General features: G+C 47.6%; 1 protein-coding gene across 3 annotated transcripts in view; it reads right to left on the bottom strand.

The window, feature by feature from the left end:
• Positions 1–27,072, bottom strand: part of WSCD2 (WSC domain containing 2) — a 91,271-nt gene that overhangs the window by 36,218 nt on the left and 27,981 nt on the right. For all 3 annotated transcript variants that reach the window (XM_066260303.1, XM_066260301.1, XM_066260302.1), the window contains exon 2: positions 2,693–3,634. In XM_066260303.1, the coding sequence (XP_066116400.1) occupies positions 2,693–3,080 (388 nt within the window). In that variant the 5' untranslated portion in view covers positions 3,081–3,634. The remainder of the gene's footprint in view (positions 1–2,692; positions 3,635–27,072) is intronic.

Here is a 27,072-nt window from a genome sequence, read left to right as displayed (position 1 = left end):
TTCACCTGGGAAATAGGATAACAATAAGTCTCTCATTTTTGAGTTGTTCTGATCATTAAATAAGGCAATGAAATACAGTCAGTCAATAGACCATAGCTATTATTACTACAACTATTAATTGACCTACTGTTATGAGCCAGAAGATGTGATAAGCATTTGATACATATATCATCACACTCAAATAACACATGAAAAGCAAACAGGACAGTGGCTGGCGTGAAGTAAGGGCTCAAGGAATGGTAACAATGACTATAGTGGCAGTGGCTTTTCATTCTCATAACAAGTGGGGGATTGTTATTATTGTTATATGTATCAAATGTGCCAGAAGGAATTCGTATTCTATCAGGGGACCTTGACAAGCACAGGCAATTACCATTCGTATAAAGGACATAACAGGGAGCACAGAGGAGGGACATTTCATCAAGTTGTGGGGGGAGAGGGGGGTTGGGGACAATTTCCTGTAGGTGAGCTAAGTGAGACCTGCAGGAAGGGTAGAGCTAAGCCTTGGAGGTGCTCCAGGCAGAGAAATGGTCAGTCATCCATTCATTTGTGCATTGTCATTCATTCATTCAACAAGTAGGTACTGAGCACCATCTTTGAGACAGGTTTCCTTGACAGGTGACTGAGCAGAAGCAGCCAGGACAGGCAACATCCCTGCCTCCATGGAGCTGACAGTCTAGCATGGGAGGCAGATTATAAACAAACACATAAACAGGATGCTTTCAGATGCGGACAAGTGCTGTGACAAAAATAAAACAGGAATGTGTTCATGACCCAGGTTTGAGGTGGGGCGACTTTAGTCAGAACACCCCTCTAGGAAGGCAAGGTGTGACTGGGGACCTGAAGGAAGGGAGGAAGGGAGGCATGCCGAGACCTAGAGGAAAAGCATCCCAGATGAAAGATCCTGAGGTAGAGACGGGCTTGGTGTGGTCAGTGAATGGCAAGAACACTTGGGGCAGGGTGTGGTGAGGGGGTAGGGAGTGTTATGAGATTAAAGAGATGGGCCAAGATAGGGGCTCTGGACTTTAGCCTAAGCATGATTAGAGCATATGCTAAGGGGCAGGCTTGTGACAAATTCTGGGGCTTGCAGTGTATCAAATGAAATTTGGAGTGGCTGGGGGGTGGTGGAGCTCGGTGAGAGAGACAGTGGAGAGAGAGAAGCCACATCACATTTCTGCCAGCAACGTAGCTCCTCACACCTCGCCTGTGTCTGCATGGTGGGACCCTTCCCAGGATGGACTCATGAGAATTTCCCAATCATCTCTAAGAACCTACTATGTACCAGGCTTCATGTTAGGTGCTTTCATAACCATTGTCTTATTGAACTTTCAGGAGACTCCTGGAAGGGAGGAGTCATTACTCCCATTTTACAGATGACAAAACTGAGGCATGATGAGGTAAAACACTTGCCTGGACCACACGGCTGGCTGCAGTGGAGCTGGAATATGAATCTAAGTCCGTTCTGCCACTTCCTACCTCTCCACCATCTCCCAATGAACACTGGGTTCTTGAAGGGGCTGAATTCTAGGAATTTCCTGTAGGTGGGAAGTAGGAGCTTGTGCATGGCTCCTGAACCAGGTGCAGGATGAGACTGAAGCAGGTGAACATGCTCCCCAGGATGAGTCCTCTCCATCAATCCTGCTTCTCTCCACAGAGGGAGAAAGGATTTGCTATAAATTGAATCACAGCAGAAGTGTGACATGTGGCAGGGAACACCAAGGCTCGGGAGATTCTCCTTCCGGCTAGATTGGCGATGGGTCCTCCCAAACCATCTAGCCCAGACTCTCGAAATGTCCATTCATGTTAATCTCATGAACTGCAGGGTTGGGTGGGGTCCTCCCAGAGGGCTGGTTACACAGGCAGATGTCCACAGACACTGGGAGACAGTCCTAGAGCCAAGCCTTCGGGCCAGACCGATCTGATCTGAACTCCAGCACTGCCACTTACCACCTATGTGACCTCAGGCAGGGTCCTCACTTTCTCAGGCCTCAGTTTCCACATCTGTTAACTGGGCCTCGGATCACAGTCCTTGCTCAAGTCCATGAGGTGTAGTGAAAATCAAATAAGGTAACTCACAAAGGAAAGCCCTTTTTACTGTGAAAGGCTGAGAAAATGCAAGGAAATGTATCCAGGGCAATGCCATCCCCCAAGTGCCATCACCAAGGGACCCAACAGGGAAGAGTCGGAGGCAATGAGGTGAAGCAGAAGCTATGTAAGTCACCAGCTATGTAACCTTGGGTTCTTGGTGCCTCAGGTTTCTCGTCTTTAAAATGGGAATAACAGCACCTTCCAGAGAGTTGTGGTAATAATTCAAAACACGCCAAGTGCTTGGTACAGCACCTGGTGCCTAGTAAGCGCTCAGTAGATGCTAGCTGTTTTTATTTTCATGTGTATTTAACAAGGGTCGAAAAAAGCTGCCGGGGAGGGTCAGACTTTGAACTCAGAGATGCGAGGTTCAAACCCACGCTTGCCTGTGTACAAGCTGTGTGACCTTGGGCAAGATACTCAAATCTGAGTTCTAGTTTTCTCCTCTGAAGTAGAGGTGACAATGAAACCTACTGTGTTTCTATAGCTGTTAACCTGTTGACGGCTGGTTCCTATTAAACACTGAAAACCAACAGGCTGTTATATTATTATCATCCTCCCCACCCCTTCTCAGCCACCCTCACGCCCAGATGCTCTGCCCTCTCACCTCTCTCCTCCTCCTTCTCCCGGACGACCCGCCCCTTGAGGGCTCGGCTCCAGGCTCCTCCTCCGTAGTCGCCCAGCTTGCCTCTCTCGTTCCCATCTTTGCCCTTGAACCAGGGTCCATACCTGCGGGCGATGCTGGAGGCTTCGCCCGCGTCTCGGAAGCCTCTGCCCAGATGCAAGTCACTCAGGAAGGGCAGCTCAGCGCCCTCGGCCGGGGCTCCGGCGGCGGCGGGGAGGTTGGCCTGGTTTGGGGAGACAGAGGGCTGGCCCCCGAAGCCAGAGTGCAGGAAGACGAGGCTGCCCGCAGTCAGGTAGAGCACCAGGAAAGTAAAGAAACGCACAGGTTTCCTGCGGAAGTACCGCTGGAACTTGAACCAGAGCTTGGCCATAGCAGGATCATTCCGGATTGGCTTTCCAGGGCTTGGCTGGAGGGGGCTCAAGGAGAGGGTGGAGGAGGCCTCCTTTCCCAAGCTCCCCTAGGGATGAAAGTCCTGGGGTCTTCAGTCTTATTCCCTCTGTGCAGTTGATTGCCAAGACCAGAGCTGCAGGGCAAATCTAGCACTTGGCTGAGGCCAAGCGAATTGGAGGACAGAGCTCACCAGCTCTCCTGAGGTCAAGGTGAGCTTCTTTGGGCCAGAAAGGGAGTCTCGAGGCTCGGGACACCCAGGAGTTGGTCCCATTTTCCTACATCTTGTTCTTCGCCTCAGACAGCTCCCAAAGAACTTTGGAAGTAGCGGCAGGAGGAGGACGCTTTGGGTCACCAGCAGCTGCTGTGCACTTCTCGGCCCTTCTCGACTCCTTAGGCCTGTCGGGGCCAGATTATTCCACTGAGGCCATTCCTGGCTTCTCTGCCAGCTGGGGACCAGGCTCCACACATCCACCTCGGGGAAACAGAAGCTGGCGGGCTTCCATCGGGCCAAGCCTCAGGACTCAGGGCAGCCACCTGCAAAACAGCACAGACACGGCCATAAGAAGCCCCCTCATAGAGACCAGGGCTCAAAGGATCTTAAACATTTTCAAGGGGCGATACAGAGTCCACAGAAGGGAGTAAACCAATGGCCCGAAGTGCCCAGTGGTGCTGGACAGAAGCCCAGTCCTGAGCCTTGCAGAACACCTGCCTTTTCCTTTAAACCACAGGGAGATTTTGTGGGTTTGAATCCTACACAGTCCTGGTCCAGGGACACGCTTTAGCTTGGACAGCCACACATTCCTAGGCCCTATACTTTCTACATATTTGTCAATTACCCTCTGGTTGTGGGTTACCCGAAGTCCCAAAAGCACTCCTAAGTCCTTGCTGAACTGTCTGCTAGACTTGGTTGATACTGGACCAGATCAAATTCATTCTTTATAACCAAAAATTTAGTGAGCAGCTACTATATGTAGCAGGCGCTATCCTAGGTGCTGGAAGTCAAACTGAATAAGAGTGACAATGTGCCTTCCCTCCCAGGGCTCACACGCTGCTAGGAGGGATCACATCCACAGTCCCTCTCCTTTGCCCGAGGAAGAAAAGAAACCAGGATTTTGTGCAACATAATCATTCATTACAGTGTGCCCTGCATTGTGCCAAGTCCTCTGCGTGTGCTCTCTCATCTATTCTTCCCCATGTTCTTGTGGGAGGTGACTGTTTCCCCATTTTACATATGAGGAAACTTAGGTCACACAGATGGTGAGTGGTGGCATCGGGCTTTGAAGGCAGGATGGTCTAAATGCAAAACCCCGGTTCTTAACCAATGCCTTTTCAACTCTGTCCTTTCCCCACATGGTCTGGGTATTACTTGGGAATTCAGAGACGGTCCCTGATGCAGCAGCCCCTTTCCACTGCCTCCCAGTGACCAGCAGTAGCTCACCCTTTGAAACGGTCCCTCAGAGTGGGGCTGAGAAACATCAGATTCAGAATCACCCGGAAGCCTGGTTCAAGACTCCTGACTTCTGCAACCAGAATCTCTGGTTGAGGGAAAACGTACAAGTGTTGCAAGGTGCCCTCAAGTGATGGTAAAGAACACGAGCATTTGAGAACCACTGCTTTAAGAGTAAACATTCAGAATCATCACCAGGAGAAAAATTGGGTATAAATTAGAAAATAGGAAGAAAACTGTTTGCCTGATGTTGTTTCACATTACCACCAGCAGGGGCCTCATAACAATCTCCGTCAATGTATGAATTCAACGGTCAGCCGATCAGCGTTCTGAATGGTAACAGCCCCTCCTAATCCAGACAGCTGCATGGGAGTTTAACTATAGTTCAAGGTAGAGTCAGCCAGCCCTTCATATACCTTTCCATTAATTCAGGAACTAAGTACTGAACACCTACTATGCACCAGTTATTGTTCTAGGCACTTAAAATAGACCAGTGAATAAATCCCCAAATCCATGTTCTTTCAGGGTCAAGTCTGTTCATCCATTGATCCATCCATCTATCCATCATCCTTTAATCCATTCATCAGCCCACCTACCCATCTATCTATTAAGTCACAACCTATCCACCTATCCATCATCCATTCCTTAATCCATCCATCAATCTACCTCCTCCTCCCTCCATCCATCCACCATTAATCCAGCCATTCATCCATCCATCTGAGCTATAACAGCCCATCCATTCATCTAACTCTCCACTATCTATTCACCTACCCATTCTTCCATTCATTTAAAAACATGTGTTCTTTACCTACTGTATGTGTGCTTGGGATACAGAAATAAATATTTCAGAGTCTCTGCTTTTGGAGAATTCAGAGCCTACCCTGGGAGACAGCAATTTAAACAAGCATTATACTAAATCACTGTATTAGAAAGACAGTGATAAATCCTGTAGTGGGTGTATGTATATGATATAGAGGAGCAATTAATATTAATAACTCATGTTTATTGAGCACTTATTATGTGCCAGATATTGCTTTAAACACATAATGCTCTGATTTAATCTTCATAACAATTCTATGAGGGAGATCTGTATTGATTTTACAGAGGAGAGGAATGAAGCTCAGAGGGGTTAAGTAACTTGTCCAGGGCCACACAGCTGGTAGGAGGCAGCTAGGGTGTGAACCTAGGATCATTGGATTTTATGGATTATATTCCTAAATTTGCATCTAGTCTGGTCTTGTATCCCTTTGGAAATCTAATGAAAATTATAGACATATACACAGAAAAGAGCCCTGGTACATAAGCTCCCAGATTTGGGATCACAATGTCAGGGGGTTTGTGGACCCAGGGGTGAGAAGTCCTGGAATATGGGAACCCAGAAAAGTAAGGGTCTGTGAGCTGGCAGGTCTCTCAAGAGGAGTCAAAGTTCTTTTGGGTAAAGAAACAGCAGAAGGATACCCCAGGGAGGAGGAACAGCACACATGAGGATAGGTCATTGGGGTGGAGGAACACAGGAGCTTAGGGAATGATAGGGACACAGTTCAGCTGTGGGCAGGGGCCAGACCATGGGGAGCCTTGAACGCCAAGCTCAGGAGTCTGGGCTGTGCTCTAACTACGTGTGTGGGGAACCATGGAAGTTGCATGGTCATGCCATCATTTTGGAAACACCAGTCTCTAAGCTTGAAAGCCTCCTGGCAGTGGGTGGTGCTCCTTGGTATTCCATTTGCAAAAACATGCCAGATGTTTCTGCAGCTGAGCCAGGATGGGAAAAGCCCAGCAGCCCTCATGGAGATGGGCAGGGGTCACCAACCCTCCAGAGACATTCAGGCAAGAGCATGGACTCCAGAGGCAGGCCAACCTGGGTTCAGATCCTGCCTCTCCCACCCACCCAGCCATGTGACTGCGGCAAGATACCTCTTTTCATCGGCTGAGGTGCCTCATTTATAAAGTAAACATAAGAATCTGGACACTTCAAAAATACATTGCTGGGAGGACTGAATTAAAAATTGCAGGAAGAAGCATCTTCCTGATACACCAAGGTTGTGGGTTCGATCCCCAGTCACAGCACATACGAGAATCAACCAGTGAGTGCGTAAATAAGAACAACAAATCGACGTTTCTCTCCCCACTCCTTTCTCTAAAATCAACCAATAGAAAATGCAGGAAGAATGTTTGACACATAGTAGGTGCTCAAGAAAAGCGTCCCACCTCCCCGCCCTCCCCTCATGGGCACAGTGAGCAGCCTTTAAAGCCGTTTGCCACAGCAACACATTGCTGCAGGGGAGACGACAAAGATCTCGTCTCCGCGGCTTTTTGTCTCTCTGAGGGTATTTCTGGGTCTAGTCCTTTTTTGTTGTTCCCTTTTCATTCTTTTCTATTTCAACACATCTTTTCTCTAAGTGGGTGCCAACTGGGTTTGAAGAGGATAATGAGCTCATTAGGAACTGGCAGGGAACGGAAAGAGACGGAGGCTTTGGTGGCATGGGGAGTGAAGGGGGCCTCCCAGGAAGGGACTGTGGGGGGACTCCCCTTGGGAAGGGGGTGCTTACTGAGCCTCCCACACCATCCTGCTGGTGCTGGGACGTGGAGGGCACATCTGGAGGGACAGCATCCTGGAATTTGAGCCCCACGAGGGTGGGACCGTGTCTTCCCTCTCACTGTGTTAGGCCAAACATGTGGTATACTGTAGGTCCCCAAGAAACACCGGTGGGGGGGATGAAATACAAAGAATCAGGGGACCGGCCTCCCCACCAGGGCTGGAACCTATAACCATGGCTCCATGGCAAGGGCCAGAGCACCGGTGACAGCCTCGGAGAACTGTACATTCAGGACTCTGTAGAGGTGACATCTTGCGTTACTCAGCATGGGGTGGTCCAGGGGTTCAGAATCCCTGTTTAGCCACAGTCTCACCTCCCCAAGGGAACCCCAAAGACTTCTCTGCCTCTCATGTCCATCCATTATTCTCTCCCCACACATCTCTCTCTCTCCAGACAGATATTCTACCCCCAAGAAAATGGGGAAATGAAACTGTCACTTGTTGAACACCTACTATATGCCGGACACTGTTGAAAGGTTTTACAAACACATTCTTACAAACTCCACCCTCCTGGCAAGCTGTGAGGCAGGCGTGAGGGTTCTCCCCAATCCTAGGTTGTGATCCACAACCATGGGTGGGGCCTCGGGTTAGCCTTCAGCAGGACCCTTTGCCTTTCAGTCTCCGCTTGCTCTATACGTGGGAAACCGTGATGGCATAAGCATCCTCTCTTGTCACTTGCAGCTATGAGGCCTGGACAGCTGCCAGCACCTCGATGAGCTGAGTTTTCTCCATAAAGCGGGGGTTGACCATAGCATCTCCCTCCTAGGGTTTTGGGGCGGATTCACTGAGACGATCCACGAGGCTGGGTGGAGCTGGTGCTTGCTGAGAGCTGGCTTTCAAAGCTTCTTCATCTCTATTCATCTTACACGGGACCCCTCTGAGCCTCAGTTTTCCCATCTGTTGAATGTGGCAGGTGATCCCCGCCCTCCTTCCCTCCCAGGGCTAGCGGGAGTTTCTCCAAGGATGAAGCCCAGGGGCCCCGTTTGCAGGGCTGGTGGCATTTGATTACTGCAGTCTGTGTCTCCAGGCGGAGTCTCAGAGTGTCTAAACACAGCCTATTTTTAGTGCGGCAATGAACCTCTGGGCTTGAGCTGCCAAGAAAATGACTGGCGGACAGAGCCGCCCTGCGGGGAGGGAAAGCAGAAGGTGCGGCCCGCTCTCCCTCCCCCAAAAGGAGCCACAGTGCTCCTCCTTCAGATTCCCGGGCCAAGCAGATCTGGCTGGCAGCCCATGAAGCCGGGCAGGAGTCCAACCCTCCCTCCACAGCCCCTCCCCTCATCTTTACTTAAGGGCACAGGCTCCAGGACCAGCTGACCCCCACCCCCTGGACCATCCAAGCCGGGCCAACAAATAGCTACTGAGAAAGTGGGTTTGTGAAGGTTTAATTACTTCACAGTTCCAGGTAGAAGAGCCAGCTGGGGACCTCCAAGACACTGGGGTCCTGGGCCGGAGGTGAAATGTTAGTCTTGGTCTAAGAATAAAAATATCAGAAGTCACTGCTGTTTGTTGAGCATTTATCACATCATGTGCCAGGCACTGTGCTGAGTACCTTCTTTCTGTGAGCCATTTACTCCTCACTAGACCCCCTCTGAGGTAGCTATGAATCGCTCTGTGCCTCAGTTTCCCCACCCATAGAATAGTGAAATCATAGTGCTTATCTCATAGGGTTGGCGTAAGGACTAAATGAGTTAATATATGCAAGTGTCACGGAAACATTACCTTTTATTATAATAATTTGTAAAGACTATATGTGGTTTTGCCAGCCCAGTACCCCCTTTCTCTGGTATAAAGACTCCATTTTCCTTCATGAAGGTTCTCTGTCATCAATTCTCAGCTCACATGGCTTAGGCAAAATGGAATCCCCTCATGAGTGGCTGCAAACCTGTCTCCTGATGCACGTGCACAAGAATGAATGTAGGGCGTGTATATACCAAGGAGTAGAATTGCTGTGTCCTACTCTGTGAGCATCTTGTGACTATCCTAAGAAATGCTGGTGTCTTCCAAAGTGGCTGTAGTGACAACTGCCTTCGTAGTCTATGAGCATTCCCGTTGCTCCAAATCCACATCAACATTTAATGTTGTTGGTCGTTTTCACCTTTGCCAGCCCGGTAGATCCCTAAGGAATGCTGTGCTCCAGCCATAGAGTTGACTTCCAAATGCTGTATGACAAACGGCAGGCAGCCTCAATCAATGACCGATGGAGGTTGGTGTCTAAGTTCCCCGAGTCTCTCACCCCCCTACCCCACCCCTCAATGTACTTACTCTGAGGCTATGCGTATTCTGAAGCTCCCTGAGCGTCCCCAGAGGGATTCAGCCTCAAGCACTCTCAGTGGTAGCAGATTTGACAGCACATGCATTGTTGGTTTCTTCCCTTCCTGTCTCCCTTCCCCACTCAGGGAAGGAGAGGAGCCAGTGTGCTCTTTGCCTCCTAAATAAATTACTTATCAGTGATATTGATTACTTGGAATATACCAGGATTTGTTTAACCTTTTTCTTATCATTAGATGTGTAAAATATTTCCAGTTTTCCTCCTTTATAAACAAGTAATGCTATGATTAACCCTCTGTATGTAGGTTCCTGGGAGGCAACACAGGACCTCTCAACAATGATGAGGTGTGGGCACATTTATACCCATTTTACAGATGAGACATCCAAAGCTCATACAGTTTATATAACTTGCTCAAGCACAGAGCTAGCAAGAAGTGGAGCATGAATTCACAAGCCGGACTGTCTAAGCCTCAATGTCATGATGGACCACCAGGACAACTAGCCCCCTCTCTTCCCCACCATATCGCTCAGTTGAATCCCAGTCTCAATGGAAGGATCCTTCCTAAGCTTGTAGACATGGAATGTCATCCCTCAGAAACTTCTCCTGGTGAATGGACACTCCAACTCCTTCAATAAAAACCCCTTCTCATCCTTCTTTCTCCTAGACCAGCCACTTGGCAAGTAAAACAAGTTATAAAATAGTCGGAGAAATACTGTTGTAAATGTCCATCTTGTAGCTTTCATTCACAGTCTTTGGAAATCCAGAATTGTATTAACCCTACTAACCTCGGGGAAGAATTCTGTACCCCTACATGGTGTGTGAACTCTCTATGGTGCTATTTTTTCCAGTTTTTGGCCATCTTTGCAAAGCTGCAGTGATCACTTCTGTATTTACAGACTTACATCCTGGCTCAAAAATGCTGGATTACTGTGTCCAAAACTCTGCATATTTGTGTGTGCACACAGGGGAAACCTTGTGCCAGGCTCCTAATCACAGGATATGCACCCTCATGCACCCTGCTGAACCCTCATGCAAGACCCCCACTTCCTTCTTCTGTCCCTAGGACGTTCGGGGACTTACCCACCACCACCCAGTACTCATAGCTCACCATCCATATGCATTTCTGTTCATCCTTCCAGAACTCAGGAAAATCAACGAGAAGGCAAAGTGCCATTAGCTAAATGGCCTTTAACACCCAGCCATCTGCCATGATGTAATTAAATAAAAAAATCAGAGGCAACATATGGTGCCCATTATAAATAAATATTAAAATTTTGTTTCCCTTGGTAATGACTCCAGTGCCTCTTGCTCAAACTTTATGGTCATTGTCACTTATTGCATGGAGTCAGGCTGGGCCACAGTGAGTGGAAATGACCACCAGAAAGAAACATGCCAAGTGGTCAGATTTAGTGTTAAACGTTCCTGATTCGAACATGCCTCATATGGCCACATGTGGCTGTGTGATCTTCAGCAAGAGGCCTCAGTTTCCTCACTTGCAAAATGGGTCCAATCCACCTGCCTCATTAAGAAGGTATAAAGGTTAAATGAGCTAAGGTGTTCAAAATACATAACACCATAATACTCTATGTGCTAGTATTTATTGAGCACCTTCTATGTGTCAGGCACTGTTCTAGATAGTAACTTATTTGATCCTTACAACAATCCTCATTTGTTGAAATGTCTCATTTGTTAGTCCCACTTTACAGATGAGAAAACAGGTTCAGAGAGGTTAGGTCATCTGTGCAAGGTCACACAGTGAGGAGTGGTAAAACAGGGTTTGAACCCAGGTAGTCTGGCTCCGGAGCCTTCACTCTGCTAAGCCTGACATAACAGTTTCTCAACAGATGACCATTCTCTGCCCCAACTGTGGCCAACTAAACAAACCATCTCCTTCCCTTTTAGCACAATACCACTTTCCCAGGCTTCATCTCAAAAAAAGATAAAGATTCGATGAGTTGTGATGATTAGAGACCACCCAAGGTACATATGGAAGATACACTGGGGCACTGGGGGGGGGGTCTGTGTAGTGAGTGACCCCTACCCTCTGTACACAGGGGTAGGTCTCAGTGGCCATATTTGTACCACATCACCCTGCCCATTGGCAATGCTATTGGACCATAGGTGGACTCCGATATAAAACCAGTCAGTGAATTCTTGCCTTCAGAATATGGGATTGGGATTTGAGATTTCCCGTCTCTGCTGGTCATTTGGACTAGGGACCTACACAGCCTTACGAGCTATCATCACAAGCCCAAAGAAAGAGCAAAAGTCAGTCTGCAAAGAGAAGTAAAAGAAAGCTAATGAGCAGCGGGGAGACTGAGGCGGAAACTCTGGGAAAGTTCTGGGTTCCTGACCCAGGGAGAGCCGGGTACCAGTCTTCCGGGGTTCCAAGCAGCATCGAATGAGAACATGTGGGTACTTTTCTTACCACGGTGCTGGGTGTACAGCAGGGATTCAGTAAGAGTTAGCTACGGTTAATCTTAAAAGGGCAACCATACCAAACTAAACACAGTCTTCCTGTATGATTCAGCAGTCCCTCCCCTTGCTATTTACCAAAAACAGTTGAACATTTATGTCCACACAAAAAACCTGTACACGGATGTTTAGAGCAGCCTTACTCATAATTGGCAAAACTCGGAAGGAACAAGATGTCCTTCAGTAGGTGAGCGGATAAATAAACTGTGGGATGGCCAGACAATGAAATGTTATTCATCATTAAAAAGGTATGAGCTATTAAGCCATGGAAAGGCACAGAGGAACCTTAGCGTATTACTAAGTGAGAGAAGCCCATCTGGAAAGCCTACAGGACTGGATAATTCCAACCCTGGTGCTCCATCATAAGATTCTACTGTGAGGTCCCACGCTAGGGTCTCCAACCTCTAGCCTCCTATGCTGGGACATCAGGGTCAGTTTCATTGTTGGCAAGTTGTCTGATTCTGAAATCCTCTTCCAAGCTCCTGAGATGCCATCTCCTCCTGTGTGTCAAGGTTGAAAGTCTCCCTGGGATACGGCCATGCCTCGCTGCCTTCTAGAAGATGTGCCCATGAATTATATATTTCAAGTCATCCCTAAATCGCTCGGCAATTACAGAACACCAAGGATCAGTGGCCGGGAGCAAGAGCCTCCCTCCAGCAGAGAAAAACAGTGGGGCAGAAGCACACCAACGTACACTAGACATTACCTCTTGCAGGACAGGTTTAGAAGTGATTTCCACCCCCCCCCCCATTTTGCTTATCTGTGTTTTCTTTTTTCACAGTTTCTGTGGTTTAAAGAGGGACGTGGAGAGCATGAGTTGTGATATCAAAGAGACTTGAGTTGGAATCTTGGCTTCTCTACTTACTAATGAAGAGAGGAAGCCTCTGACCCTCTCCAAGCCACAGCTTTCTCACTCAGAAGACAGGACGAGGATGGCGTCACCCACTGCATAGGGCATTGAGGGGGTGCGCTCGAGTCATGTATGTAACATGCTTAGCACTGGCCGAGGCACACTTCCGTGCCTCAACACAATCACAATGCAAATTGACTTCACGTCTGAGTCAATGCAAGCAGCCGTGGCCTGGCCAGAGGCACACAGGTTCTGGAAGGTGTGGGGATTATCCAAGTCCTAGTTTAGCTCTGTCACTTCATAACTCCAGACCTTGGGAGGGCACGTTCCTTCTGAGCCTCTATTTTCCTGACCTGTAAAATGGGCACAAAACTGCCACTTCCTCAAGGTCCCCCATGTGCATCTGGCACCAGTAGGAGGGCTGGCAGGCACAGAACCAGGTATGGTATAGGGGCAACTGGGCAGAAGTTAGAACTGGAGTTGACACCTTCTCTCTCAACTTATTTGTGATTCTTCTAAAGGGAGGCCTCACCAGCCTCAACATTAATAGGTCGTTGCTGTCATGGTGTCTTTAAATTCAGATGAACACCCTCCACACGTGCACGCGTGCGCACACGCGCGCACACACACACACACACATCCACCCACCCACACGCACACACACATCCACCCACACATCCTCAGGATTAAATCCCCAGGGTGGGAGGGAGGAAGTTCTGTCTTCCATATCCCAGGAGGGAGAGGGAGATGGGAGCTGGCTGTGGGGGAGGCTGCTGCAGTCAGGTGCCTGGGGGCAGGAAAGCTCCTCTCTGTCTGCAGGGGACCCTCCCCGCCCAGGGCACTGGATGGGGAGTGCAGCACTTCGGTGGACATGGGGGTGGCCTCACTGGCAAGGTGAATACAAAAAAGGAGTGGCCTAAATGACCTCTAGGGTTCATGGGTTTGAATCTGGATGCCCCCAAACACAGGACGGGTGCAATCTGGGTAAAATGTGCAGCCTCTCTGAACTGGGGTGTCCTTATCTGTAGATGAAATGGCTGCAGGACCCTTTCCATGGCCCCACAGAGCCCTGTACTTGATTAATGCTCTGCTGACCCTATCTTGACATTCTTAATAATTGTTACACAAGGGGCATTTTTGTTTTGCATTGGGCCCTGAAAATGATGTAGCGAGACCTGGGTGGTTCTGAGGGTTGAAGGGGATTCCTGGCTGTAAAAGCCCCAGCCCCCTGTGGAGATTCTAGCCTGGTCTCTTGCTTCTCTTCCTCGTCCTGTCCCACTTTTCAAGTTCATTCTAGGGCTGTGTGGCCCCGGGCAAGTGGATTACCCTCTCTGTGTCTCTAGTTTCTCTTTTATAAAACACAAAAAACTACTTCAATATTTCTTCTGGTTCCTACTTACCCTTAACCCCCATTCAAACTACAGTTCAGTCATTCATTCAACAAACATTCGTTGAGGACCAACCACCTGCCAAACCTGGCCTGAACCAGGGGATCTATTTGTGGAGAGAGCTTATCCTGCACAAACTTCACAAATGCATCACCTCTGGACAAAAGTTCTCTTTCCTCACCTCAAAAGGCCTCTGCTCCATCCACAGAAGCCCAATATTCTGCCCTCAACCCCCTCTTAGGAGAGAGTTTGCTTTTATCTCTTCGTTCAACAAACATTTATTCAGTACCTATTGTATGCTAAGTGCTTTGGATACACCTCTGAAGTAGATGTGGCCTTTGGCACCAGGAAAATGACAACCTTATTCTGTAACTTTTAAGAGGTTGGGGTCTGTGTTGGTTCTCAGCACTGACAATGAGAGTTTCACTTGTTGAGTTTTCAGACCTAGAAATGTATAATTTCTCATGTTCACAATGACTTCATAAGGTGGGTACTATTCTACCTACTGCACATATGAGAAACTGAGACTCAGATAGGTCAATGACTCATTCAAGGTCACACAGCTCACAAGTGGCAGAGCTAAGATTTCAACCCAGGACTGTGTGGCTCCAGCGGGCTTTTTGGAGACACCACTACCTCTCAGTATAAAACTTTATCTCCCCGAAGGGAACATGTGCTCCTAGCGGTTGGGGCTTGACTTGGAGTTTTTGCCTCATCTCCATAGCTCCCTCAAAGCTTGGACACAGCATCTTCTAGCAAGCCTATTTCAGTGTCTGGAGCACACCATTCCTGAAGGAGTCCTGAGGGCGAATGCCAGCCCATCCCCACCCAGGCACAGGTAGGGGCTTTCCTCTGCTCCTCGTACAGCAAGATGGGCCCTGAAGTCTCTCTAGATTCAGAGAGAGGCAAACATTCAAGGCCAGAGGAGGCCATTGGCCATGAGCCACTTGACATTGAAGCTTCAGGTCCCAGCTGGGATCTGAGGCAGCCTTTTGATCTGGATTCAGTCAGGCAGCTAAATGCTTCCCTGTGATCCTCAGGAGGGTGCGCAGCCGGAGTTCCCAGACTGGGGCCTGCGTGGGCTCCTCTGGGAGTGGCGGGGCCCTGCCCCCAGAGCTCCTGAGCCAGCAGGACTGGGGTGGGGCCTGACAATGCACATTCCTAATAGGGTCCCGGGTGAGCTGCTGCTGCTGGCCCCATGGACTTTCAAAACTCCCTGTGGAGGTAATCAGAGCAGCCCACATGGCAATGACTACAGGAGGCTGGGGAGATCAGGATGCATCCTCTGGACAGGAGCTTGGCCACTGGGGCACAGCAGCCCTTGTATAAATCTCAACCCCACCGACAGAACCCATGAGACACTGCGTGCATCCAGAAGCCTTTCTGCGCCTCAGTTTCTACATGTTAAATGGACAGCAACTCCCTCAGAGGTCGTGGTAAGGATTACATGAGTGATAACTTATAAAACTAATAGTGAACTCATACTCAGAGTACTTCTCTCTGCTGTTATGAGTTGAATTGTGTTTCCCCAAAATGTATATGATGAAGTCCTAGTTCCTAATACCTCAGAATGTATCCTCATTTGGAGATTTTTATACAAAGGTAATCGAGTTAAAATGAGGTTATGAGGGCGGGCCCTAATTCTATATGACTGGTGTCCTTGTGGGGTGGGGAAATTTGTATACGGATAGGGACAGAGGGAAGCCGATGTAAAGACACAAGGAGAAGATGGCCGTCCTCAAGCCAAGGAGAGAGGCCTGGAACAGATCCTTCCCTCCCAGCTCTCAGAAGCAACCCACCCTCCCAACACCGTAACTTTGGATTACCAGCCTCCAGAGCTGTGAGACAATAGCTTTCTGTTGTTTAAGCCACCCCATCCGTGGTACTTTATTACAGCAGCCTTTGGACACTAATACAGATGCTCTATGGAACACACCTCAGGTTTTTTTTTTCTTGTGTGTATGTGTTTTTTAATGAGAGACTTTACATATGGTCTGGTTGACATGTATGCATTGCCTGACCTGTGGTGGCGCAGTGGATAAAGCGTTGACCTGGAAATGCTGAGGTCACCGGTTTGAAACCCTGGGCTTGCCTGGTCAAGGCACATATGGGAGTTGATGCTTCCAGCTCCTCCCCCCTTCTCTCTCTCTGTCTCTCCTCTCTCTCTCTCTCTCCTTCTCCTCTCTAAAATGAATAAATAAATAAATAAAGAGTTAAAGAGTTTAAAAAAAAACATGTATGCATCTTAAGTGCACATCTTAACGGACTCTTACATGTCTACACACCCATGTGACCCCCACCCAGGTCAAGAAAGAACATTCCTTCACCCACAGAGTCTCCCTTGTGCTTATGCCAGCTAATCCTGCCCCTCCAGTGACAATCTAACTTCTATTTTCGTAGATGAGTTCCGCACATTCTTAAGCCTCATAAATGACTGACAATAAGGAACAGGGAAGCCAGTCTTTTACATTTAAACTCACTTGATTCTCATTGAAAAAATTAAGAACCTGAAAAAGGTACTACGATTATCTCCATTGGACAGATGAACAGTCAGGCACATAGAGGTTCAGTAATTTGCTCAAGGTCACACAGTGAGGATGTTGGTAGCAGAGCCAGGATATGAACTCTGGTAGTCTGACTCCACTCACTGTACTTACTGCTTTGATAAAATACAGTTAGTGCCCACTACATATAATCACAGTGACTTCTATCAAGCTGAAACTTGGGACCGAGTACTCTATATTATTTGTTCACTATATCATATTACCAGCAGTAAATACTAACACCATCCTCATTTTATGGAGAAGAAAACAGAGGCTCAAAGCAGTTAAGACGCATGTCCAAGGTCACAGACTAGCAAGTGCAGGACCAGGATGAACTGTGGCTGCTTGCAGAGCTCGTGCTCATGGCCGTAGACTTCACCTGCCTCCCACCAGCTCCCGCTGAGTAGCAGCCCCAGGACCACAGAACTCAACAGCCTGTACTTTCTTTAAAACCACACTGAGATACCACAGCACATAAAAAGTTGACATAGAAACAGATACCATTGCTAGAATGGCTCAAATACATAACTCAGTGATACCAACTGCCAGAGGAGGCAGAGACCGCAACTCTCAGACATCACACTGAGCCACAGGGTATACAGCCACTTTGGAAAGTTGTGTGACATTATAAGGTGAAACATTTACTTCCCATACAGCCCAGCAGTACCTCCCCTAGGTATTTAAGCAAGAGAAATGAGAACCCATGCTCCCACAAATACTCGTACACACATTTATAGCAGCTTTTCTTTATCTTTCTTTCTTTTTCCATTTTTTTTGTAATTGACCCAAAGGAAATCACCCAAATATCCTTCAAGGGTGAATGGACCAATTGTGTTGCATCTACACGGTGAAGTTCTAGGAATAAATTGCTGATACATAACTGCAGTGATGAATCTTAAGTCATTAGGCTGAGCAAAAGAAGCCAGACTCAGAAGGCTCTATCATTCCATTGATAGGACATTCTAGACAAACCAAAAGCAAACAGATTAGTGGTTGCCAGGGGCTAGGTTGGGGGGAGTGGTCACTACAAAGGGGTATAGAGGGTTTTCTGAGGCTGATGGAACTGCTGTATATCTTGATTCTGGTTTTGGTTACATGGCTGAATACATCCATTAAGACCAGTAAAAATATAAACTACAATGGGTGAATTTTATTATAAATTACAGTAAAAAATCTCTTTTTAAAGAGCCCTGTGTTTTTTCTTGCTATTCTGGCTGAGCCCTGAAGGAAGGGATGCTTCCAGGAGAATCAACACCTGCTTCCTTCTCATCCTGGGCCCCTGGGATGCTCACCTGGCAGAAAGGGGTGGCTCATTCTGTGCAGGGACAGCTCCCATGTGAGCACCTGGGTTCCCACATGACCGTCCTCTCATTGCCTGCTCTGTTCCAGGAGCAGGAACATTGGGGTTATTTTTGCTCTGAGAAGTACCCGTCAAGGGGTACTTTCTCCACAGGCAGCCGCTGCCCCCTGTGGTGTTTACATAAAAACACATTTGCACTAGGTTTTGTTTCTACATTTGCCTCAGCTGCCCAGATTCTCTTGAACCTGGGAGGTCTGATTATCTGGCTGGAAGCAGCTGATGGGAGAGGGCCAGCTAAGGAGGGTGGTGCAGGCATATGGCTCCTCCAGTTTTTTGGAGCTCTGGTCCTTTCTCAACCTCAGCACTACTGACGTTTTGGGCTGGATGATTTGTTGTTGAGGGGGCGCTGTCCAGAGCACTGCAGATTGTTTAGAAGCATCCCTGTTTCTACACATTGCCAAATGTCTCCGGGGGCAAGATGGCCACCGGTCAGAACCACTGGTGCACATTTGGAAATGCATACATGCGAGCTCAGCTCAGAGCCCCTCTGCTTCCAACACCCACCTAAGGAGACAGCTGACTCTACCTCCGTCACCCGGGACATCACCTCTGTATTCCAGGCCCCTTCCACAATGCTTGGCACATTCACACAGTAGAAGTCACAGACATTTTGTGTGATGAGCAAACCACAGAAGCAGGATGACGCCGATGGCCAATAGGTACCTTGGTTTGAGGGACATTGTGTAGTAACTGGACTCTGGGCATAGGTTTGTATTGGGTGTCGGACTGTTCCCATATCACCTCACCCAGCGGCCAGATCAAGGTCCATGATTACTCCCATGTTACAGGTGGGGGAACTGGGCTTTGAGTCCACACATGTCTGACACCACAGCCCAGTTTCTTAATGATCAGACTCCACCGAAGACAGATGCCTTTTTAAAGGACAAGATGAGGAATGGATAGCCACAAAGATTCTCTCCCTAACCAAACTCTGTTCGGGCTCCCCAGAAGTCTTTCACATAGGCGTCTCCACATTGCCCAATTTTACAAAGAATCCTGCTAAGTTGGATTGGCCAGAGTCCCCATCCTCCATATCTGACCACCCTTGATATCTAATTGGGTTTCTCTTCCTCCACCATCTTCCAGGTGACGTCTGATCACCTGGCCTGAGTTTAGCGAGAACCCTGTCAGGTCAGTTTTTTCAGAATCCTCTTCTATCCTTGATGCTTCCTCTTAGTAATTCTCTAATCACTGGCCCCCACCTTGCTCCATGGCTGTGAACGTCTATACACCCCTGCTGGATTCAGAGTTGAGCTGGTCCTATCCTGAGGTCTCTTTTCCCCTATTGCAACAGTCCTGAATAAAATCTGTTTTGGTCACTTCACTGTCTAGCTCTGATATTTTAACAACAGATCCAGACACATTTATTTACACATGTGGGGAAAATGAGGTCTCAAACCAGAAAAACTGTCAAGATCAATACAGAAAGGAGTGTGGACTTTGGGGCAAGTCAGACCAGCATCTAAATCCCACTTGGCTATATACAAGCTCTGTGAACATGGGCAGGTGCTGGCCTTGATTTTGTTGTCTGTAAAATGAGGACAAAGGCAATAATACAGCGTGGGATTTTTGTAAAAATTAAATGAGATATTCCTGGAGCCTGGGAAATAGCCCGTGCTCAATAAACACTGATTAGATGGATGCACACAGCGGGCGCTGGGGAGAATGGTCCCTGCAGGGATGTCGGACTGTTCCCATATCACCTCACCCAGTGGCCAGATCAAGGTCCATGTTTATCCCCATGGTAGGGATGGTAACCAGAGGTAGAGGTGAGTTTACATGAAATTACCTGGCAAGGCAAGGGTGTTGGAATCCCAGAGGGTCCTCACTACACACACACACACACACACACACACACACACACACACACACACACACATTGAGGAGCTGCCTCTTCCTCAATGGCCTCCTGCTCTCTGATTGGACCAAAGAAAGGCCCGCTATTCACGCTGACCAATGACAGGCCATCGGGTTAGGTAAGAGACCTGCTGAGGCCCCTCTGCTGTAGATGTCAGAAAGCTGCTGTCTCCTTAGAAACTGCCAAGCCTAACTGAGCATCCCTGGACGCCTTCTCAACAGACACGCAGAACACAGGCGACGTTGACCTGGCCTCAGCTGAGACTGCCTTTGGAGAACCCCCGAGAGGCATCACTGTCCCTCCCAGGCCTGATTGAGGGACAGGACAAAGGGGGCCTCGGGCCATCAGCCATAGAAGGTTCCACTTCTCTGTGTTAATTCAAGAGCATCCATGTCTCCTGCTGAGCAGCTGAAGAGCCCTCTGGAGCCTCTTTTCAACTGAAACAGTAATTTGCAAGAACTCACAATGCAAGGAACAGACAGAATGGCACAGTTACACCACAGCCGGCCTTTCTCACAGCCCAGAGCCCCTGGGGTCATTTTGAGGCTCAGCAGCTGCTACGGGCTCCTAGGAGGGAGTGGGGACAGGAGGAGGGCACATCGCCACAGCTCCCTGAGACAAGCTGGGCTTTTATAGTGCAAGGGCAGCAAGCGTGCCATGCCCAGTGTATTTGCTTTCTAGAGCTGCCAAATTGCCAAAACCGGGCGGTTTAAAACAACAGAAATGTATCCTTTCATGGTTCTAGAGGCCAACAGTCCAAACTCTAGGTGTCAGCAGGGTTGGTTCTTTCTGGAGGATCTGAGGGACAACCTGCCCAACACCTCACTCCTAGCTCCTGGTGGTTGCAGCAACTGGTTGTAACAAATGCATTGGCTTGTAAATGCGTCTCTCCAACCTCTGCCTCTGTCTTCACATGGTGTTCTCTCTTTGTCCCTGTGAATTCGTTTTCTCTTCTTATAGGACCTACTTAATTCCAGTATGACCTCATCTTAACTAATTACATTTATTTTCAAGTAAGATTCAATTCTGAGGTTCCAGATGGACATGAATTTGGGGGGGGATCACTCCTCAGTCCAGTATACCTGGTATTCAATCCGACCTCTGTTACTTGCAGCTGGAAGATGGTACAAGTGACTTAGCCATTCTGACCCTGTTGCCTTACTTTGAAATAAGGGTAATTATAGGATTGTTGTGATGGTTGGTGTGATAATACAGCAGAGCAATGACATGCCAACTCCTTGCTTTGTGACTTCAATCAGATTGCCTCGCTTCTCTGGTCGTCTGTACTCCCGTCCATAAGATGAGGAGGTTGAAAGGGTTCATCCTTCTCCCCTTCCTATAGTTCTAGGTTCTGTAAGGTCTCTGAAGTCACCATTGGGGTCCATGGGACCTCTTAGGATTTCCAAAACCCTAGAAATTGTACATAAATTCTTAACAATAGTGCAAGTCTGTGCTTTTTGGTTGGAATTGTATTAACTCAGTACTAGAGCTTATCCTTTCTCAACACAAGCAGAATTCCTCATTAATAATTTCCAGTGTCTCTGATAGTTTTTTTTATTTAATGGGGGGGAATTATTATTTAAATTAATGCAGATAGCGTGAGAGACAAAGTCTTTCTGAACACAAAAGGGACGAATAATAAGACAGTTCCTGGGCTGGAGCAGCTTGGAGCCCTGAGGTGAGCTGATACGAGCTAACCAGAAATAACAGTTACGGAATGCCAGCCTCATGCCCAGCGTCCTTCCCGCCACTGTCTGCACCATCTTCCATTTACCCACAAAACAACCCTGCAGGGACTCTTACTGCCTTTATTTTACAGGTGAGGAAACTGAGGCCCAAAGAGGGGAAGTGACTTGCCCAAGGTCACACAGCTGGTTAGCACCTGAGTGGGGACTGGAAATCAGTCTATTTAAATCTAGAGCTGAAAGTCATATTAAGCAACCTGTTAAATGGCCTCAGTTGACTGTAAGTTCTAGAGCAGAGAAATACAATGTGAGCCATATGCATCAAACTGTCCTAGTAGCCACATTAAAAAAGTAAAAACGGATGAAATTGGTTTTAATAATATATCTAATTTGACCCAATATACCTAAAATATTGTTTTGACATGAAATGAGTATAAAACATTGTTATTAATGAAATATTTTGTGTTAATACCAAGATTTAAATCCAGCATGTATTTTAAACCTACAATTTGGATTAACTACACTTTATGTGCTCAATAGCCACATGTGGCCAGTGGCCACTAGAGTGGATGGTAAAGTTCAGGAGATCCGGAGAGCTGTTCGTGAATCTGCAGAGCTGGAAAAAATATCCAGATTCTTCTGACTCTAAATCAAGAAGCGTTGTTACTGCTGCTCAATGGCCTCCTTACGTGGTAGGTGAAGGAACTGAACAGCTTATGTCTTTGGCATCAAGACTGGTCTATTCCTTGTGCCCAAGAACTCCAGCCTGTCCCAGCCTTAGCTCATCCCCAACTCTGTGGGCAGCCCCAGGCCACAAGGTCAAGGGTCCTGCTGGGGGTGACTGAGCCCAGCCTACTCTGGAGCCTATCAGGACTTCTCTGAGCCCTGCCTTAGCCCAGGGACACTGTGGATCGGAAATAGCCCTGCAGAGATAACTAAAACAGCTTCAGCAAGTCAATGGAGCTGAACGTCCATGCCCAGCTTTGAACGCTAGCTCAGCCTAGTTGAGAGAACCTGCTCACTGTTCTGTAAAGTCAGGGTTGTCGTAAACACCTCCTTCTTCACAGGGTTGACTGGAGGATAAAATGAGGAACTATAAGAATCACTTTTAAGCCCTGGCCGGGTGGCTCAGTGGATAAAGCACCATCCTGGTGCACCGAGATTCCGGGTTTGAGCCCTGGTCAAGGCACATAGGAGAAACAATCAATGAGTGCACGACTAAATGAACAACTAAGTAGAACAATGAGTTTATATTTCTTTCCCTCCCCCTGTTTCTCTCTCTCTCTCTCAAATCAATGGGAAAAAAATTTTTTTTAAATACTTTTATCTCTTCAACACGTATCCAACCATTGACTGAGTATGTTACAGAGGAGTGCTTTTTTTATCCCTATTTTATGGATAGGTAAACTGAGGCGCTGAGAGATTAAGTAACTAGCCTAGTATCACACAACTAGCAAATAATGGATTCGACTATGATGGACCCTTTCACATGGGGTGGTTGTGAGCATTAGATAAACTAGTGCTGGGCGCATAGTGTGTGCTCAGCAGATTTTTGCTCCTGTCCTCATCGCCATCATCCTCATGGTCATCATCACCCTTGACGTCATCGTTATCATCATCATCGCCATCTTCCTCTGACTCCCTGTGTGTCTTGCAAACACAAAAGCACAGTGCTGGGCACAGAACTGCCGAGCTCACCCTGAGCAAGTTTCTTACCCAGTCTAATGAATAAATTGTGTTAAATCCAACCAATAACACACAAAAATAAAAGTAAGGCTGAAAGATGACTCTTGTTTGGAACACACACACACACACACACACACACACACACACACACCCAGAACATTTTCTTTGGCCCAAGAACACTGCCCGCACACAGCTTTGAGAATGCCTTTGGGGAGAGGAAAATAAGTCACCAGCCACAGGTCCTGTGAAGTTTATTTTCTCCTTCCCAACTCAAGAAGGCTCAGGAAGCACTGTGTCCATCTTTGACTTTTGACGACCCGTGGGGTAAGCTGCCAAGTGAAATAACCTCCCTCAGGTCTTAATGGGCTGTTCAAACAGAGAGGGCCTTGTTTGGGGCATTTTATTTGTTTATTGTTAACACTACTGCCAACCAAGTTTATACAGAGTCACTGCAGGTCAAGCTCTGGGCAGAACCAAAGACATGCTCTGGCTACCTTTCCTCTCACCCAGGGAGGTGCCCTTTCTATGACTTCATTCCTCCATCCCTGACCCTGCACAGCTTACCAGCCCACAGTCCTGCTCCCCTCCATGCCTTCTAATTAACTCTTCAAAGCCAGTGACATGATGGTGCTAATGGACTTAGATGCAGATATTTGCACATTAGCAGAGTCATCCTGAACTTCAAAGCTCTTGGGGGGGGGGTGGCGAGTGGAGATTGGAGAGAGTGAAGAGTTGAATTTCAAAGAAGGGAAGCAATTTGAGCACCATGTCCAGTTCACATTGGCCTTGCAATCTTGACTTTTCTGGTGAGACCGGTGGACAACGTAATTGGCAATTCTGGGCTCTCAGCAGAGCTAGAGGAATCCTCTAGCCTAGAACATGCAGGACTCAGACAGTTAGTCAACATATTTTACTGAGCATCTGCTATATGCCAGGCACAGTTCTAAATAATAAGGTGGAAAAGAGAATGACAGGGAATCCCATGTGTTTTTACACAATAATGAAGCAGAAGCCTGACCATACTAGCTTGATATTACACCTGGATTTTAAAATCATCATTCTTTTAAGCTAGCGTGTACTGAACCCAGCCCTGTGTTAAATGCTTTAAAAAATTATCCCGTGTAATTGGATAAATTATTCAATGCAACTACTCCTTGAGACAGGTATTACTTATATTATCCCCATTTGACAGATGAGAAAACTGAGGCACAGTGAGGTTGCTGGGAAATTAAAACTATAGAAGAACATGAAAGACATCCAACCCAGTCCTGGGGTGAGAAGTCAGGCTGTGACCAAAGAGATGTGCAAGGGGTGGGGTGCCCAGTGGAGGAGGTAAGGCAGGAGGAAAGGACATTTGGGGGAAGTAAGTGACTTACTTGAGGGCCTAGGTCTAACGTGGCAGAGCATGACCAGGACCAAGGACTCCTGTCTCCAAGCCCATGTCTCTGCTCCCTTTTTAAAAAAAATATCCTTGACCTATGTGCCCCGCTCTCTAACTAGCTAAGCTAAACCAGGGCTCAGCAGGGGCCCAGAATAGCTATGGCTTCCAGGCAAAATTAGTGCCGCATCCATCTTGCCCCGTTCATCACTGTGACTCCAACTTTGTTATTTTCAGGCAACAGGACCCTGAGAAGTTGAGAGAGAGAGAGAGGGGTGCTCCTTCAATCCTGCAGCATCACTGGGTTTCTAATGGAAAATCTATCATTTTTCAAGAAAGTTGTCACACTGGTTGATTGCAGTGAAGCACCCCTTGACCCTCATACCCGTCTTCAGCATCGGTAACCTGCAGAAGCCGTTTCCCCTTCCAGCCAGTGTGTTTGAGTAGGGAGGACACCACACTGAGCTCCAAAAATGGGTCCTGACTGGCCTAAGCCAATTAACACAATCTGTCTCCCTCTCCCACGGGTGGTTAGTCCAGGAACAGGCTGATAATCTTACCAGAACCAATAGACTGGCTAAGAGTGACAAGTTCTGGTTTCTTATAAATTAGAGAATCTAAGGAGAAGTGAGCTTGGGTTCTTGGGGACATCCTGCTGCCATCAGGACAGCCAAACACTAGGGAAAGGCACAGATGCAGAGAAAGTAAGGTCTGATTGTCTTTGTCTGGACCTGGATCAAGCCATACCTGAAGTCAGAGACTTGTGAGTTTTGATTGCTTCTGAGCCAAAATAAGTTATTCTGTTTTTTAGAAAGTCCATTCGACTTGTGATTTTTGCAACTTTCAACATAAAAAAAAGTTTTACAGGCATCAGAGCTGTTGCAGGATTCTCATCCAGGTTTGTCAGCATGGTCTGGGGCCATGGGAAAGCAGAGATCTGGAGTGGAACTGAATTTGGGTGTGAGGGGCTTTCTGAGACAAAAATCTGGGATGATCACGAGTTCAAGAGGCAGAAACACTCTGCAGAGAATTGAAATGCAGCCCGTGGCTTCCTCAAGAAGGAATGACTATAATAATGGCTCTTGTCTATTAAACATCTGGCTAGTGTTTTGTGCCTTATCTCATCCTTCCCTTCGTACCAACCAATGAGGAAAGGATAAATCCCATTTACAGATGAGTGAACAGATGCAGAGAGGAGTGGCATATCAAAGGGATACAGCAGAACTGAGCTTGGAACCCACGTGGGTCTGTGTCTAACTGGTAAACCCCCACCCCAAGCACATCACCACTTCTGTGATAGCAGGTGCATTGGGAGATCCTGTTTTACCCACCTTCCAGTGGTTGGGATTTAACACCTGTGCCTTCAAGCAAATGACAAAGTAGGTGAGTTTCACCAGGACTATTTTCTCCACTTAACCTTGGCAGGATACCAAAGGCAGTAAAAATCCCCCCTCCCGCCCCAGCATGGCAGAGAACTTTGCTGAAGCTAACAGATGACTGTGCTTAGGAGCAGGAGCCCTCGCAGAATTGCAATGCAGAAATGTCCTGGGTGTTCTCTCCCATCACGGTAATTCCCAGACCAGATTCTAGTAAGAGGTGCCTCACGGGCCTTCAAGGCATGTGCTGTGATGATCCCATTGTACAAGCGAGGAAGTTGAGGCTCAGATAGGTGAATTCACTGACCCAATATTACTGAGCTAATCCAGGATTCAAAGGTTTGACTTGACTCCCAGATCAGAAGTCTTTTCAATACGCCAGTATTTCCCAGAGTACAAGACCAGCGTTGGTGTGAGGGAGGATTCCGGCATTAAATAACATTCAAATACACAGTGAGAAAGTTATTTCTTTATAATTTTTCTTTCAATTCTCTGATTACATCAATAAAAAAGTCTCACTCTGGTGCTAACAGATCTTTACCACTTCCTTGCCAATCCACCTGCCTATCAGGGAGAGGGTTCAGGTGCATAGCCCCAGGCCACAGCAGTGACTGGCTAGCATTGATCAACCTTGCTCTATTTTTGTAGTGTTTAGAGTGATTAAACTCTATTTAGGAAAAGTCATATTGATTTCATATTTGCAGGTAAATTAGCTTCTTCCATAAACAGTTTTCGGTAAGAAATAAGTCAATTCAGAGACAAATCAGCAAGTGACAAAACTCAGTCAGGTGGTGAGCCAAGGAATTAAGTTTGGAAGACGTCCCCACCACGCTCTCGACTGAACCTCAAACTTCTGCCTCATCAACTCAGCAAATGGGTGAGTTCAATATAAAAGAAGGGGGCCCCAGTGAAAAGAAGAGTGGACCCCCTTTCCTCTCCATCCTTTCTCTTGTCCCACACCCCAAGGCACCACGTCAGATGATGCTCTCCTGGGCCAGAAGGTGAGGGACCGACTACAACTGGTGTCCTTATAAAAAGGGGAAATTTGAACACAGACACAG

This window comes from Saccopteryx bilineata, chromosome 2 (assembly GCF_036850765.1).
Source record: "Saccopteryx bilineata isolate mSacBil1 chromosome 2, mSacBil1_pri_phased_curated, whole genome shotgun sequence".
Classification (NCBI taxonomy): Eukaryota; Metazoa; Chordata; class Mammalia; order Chiroptera; family Emballonuridae; genus Saccopteryx; species Saccopteryx bilineata.
This window is presented reverse-complemented; position numbering and strand designations above follow the sequence as displayed.